This window comes from Monoraphidium neglectum, assembly GCF_000611645.1.
Source record: "Monoraphidium neglectum strain SAG 48.87 unplaced genomic scaffold scaffold02390, whole genome shotgun sequence".
Lineage (NCBI taxonomy): Eukaryota > Viridiplantae > Chlorophyta > Chlorophyceae > Sphaeropleales > Selenastraceae > Monoraphidium > Monoraphidium neglectum.
In genome coordinates, this window is record NW_014011238.1 from 1 (window position 1) to 1,429 (window position 1,429).

Genomic DNA, 1,429 nt, shown 5'->3' on the forward strand with positions numbered 1-1,429 from the left:
GCCGGGTGCGCCGAAGCCCTTGAAACCGGCGGCCGCGGCCGCCGCGAGCGCCGCGCGGGCGTCGCCGCGCTTGCCGGCGCCGTCGGCGCCGCTGCCGCCGCTGCCGCCGCTGCTGCTGCTGGGGGTGCCAAAGCCACGCGGCGCCGCTGGCTGCGGCGAGGCGAGGCGCGCCAGCTCGGGGCTTGGGGCGCCGTCCGCCTTGCCGGCAACTGCAGCTGCCTGTGGCTGCGATGCCGCCCTGTCACCGGCTGCCGCTGCGCCCCGCAAGGCCTTGCTGCCCCTGCCTGCATCGCTGTTGCCGCCACTGTCGCCGTCGCCGCCGCCGCGGCGCTGCTGCTGCTGCTCCTGCCCCCGAGAAGCGGGGCCGGCACGGCCGCTCGTGGCTTTGCTGCCAGCACCGCCGCCGCCGTTCGCGTTGCCGCCCTTGGTGGACTGCTTCTGCTGCTTGGCGCCACCCGCGTCCTTCTTCTTCTTGCTTGGAACAGGGTTCATGGATTTGTAGATGTTCAGGAGCTCGTGGTATGAGCGCACCCGCCCCGTGGCGCCCGCCTCGCCTCCGCTGTCGGCGCTGCTGCCGCCGCTGCTGGCGCCGAGCGCGCCGCCATCGCCGTCCTCAGCGCGGCAGGTCACGGTCGATCTCAATGGCGCCACGCGGCAATCATGGCGCGCAGGGAGCCCCGAAGCACGTCCTGGGCGCGATATACACGCGCGGTGTGTGGCAGGCAGCATCGCGCTGTACGCGTGCTACAAGTATAGATAACGACGATCACAAATGTGCGTCACACGTTGCTGCGTTTGAACCTACCGTACTTCAACACCCCAGTGCCGACGGCTGGGTGGCACCGCACCGTATCGTGTGCAGACAAACAACGCTTCTCTCACTCCGCTTCATCGTGGCCTAATTCACTAGCACATCACTTACTAGAACGTCAAACGCGTCACAAGCGTGCAGCACAAAACTGGGAGATCTGACCGCTTTCTCGGCCCTCCTGCCGATTTGCAGCATTAAGTAGAGTATTCAATCTGAGTTTGAACACTTGTGTCCGCCTTCACGGGTAAAAGTGGCTGCGCCGGGTGCCACCTCCGAGTGCAGCGCGTGCCTCAGTCGCTGCAGCGCCCCGACAGCGGCAAACACCACGTCTTCAGCCCCACCGCAGCCCTTGCCGCGCGCCCTTCACGATGCCGAGCAAGCCGCTGAAGGCCATCAAGCCCATGTTCGACAAGGGCAAGTGGCGCATCCTGCGCGGCGACCTGGTGCAGATCATAGCTGGAAAGGACCGCGGGCTCACCGGGCGCGTGCTGCGCGTGCTGCGCGACGAGCGCTTTCCGCGAGTCATCGTGGAGGGCCGAAACATGGTGCGCGCGCTCACAGCGTCAAAGGGCGGCAGGGGTACCGGGGCCCCGGGCGGAGGAGAAAGCGGCGGGCGCG

At 67.9% G+C, this 1,429-nt stretch overlaps 2 protein-coding genes across 2 annotated transcripts in view; one reads left to right on the top strand and one right to left on the bottom strand.

The window, feature by feature from the left end:
• Positions 1-26: 26 nt before the first annotated feature.
• On the bottom strand, positions 27-729 carry MNEG_10613 (hypothetical protein; the record flags this gene model as incomplete). Its single annotated transcript, XM_014040913.1, has 1 exon — positions 27-729. A coding segment is annotated over one exon (703 nt), but the record flags the coding sequence as incomplete, so codon positions are not given.
• A 450-nt stretch (positions 730-1,179) lies between these two features.
• The window catches only part of MNEG_10614 (50S ribosomal protein L24), a gene marked incomplete at both ends in the record, with an annotated part of 1,673 nt that continues 1,423 nt past the window's right edge, over positions 1,180-1,429 (top strand). Inside the window, one exon of the mRNA XM_014040914.1 lies at positions 1,180-1,356. Coding sequence (XP_013896368.1) covers positions 1,180-1,356 — 177 coding nt within the window. The remainder of the gene's footprint in view (positions 1,357-1,429) is intronic.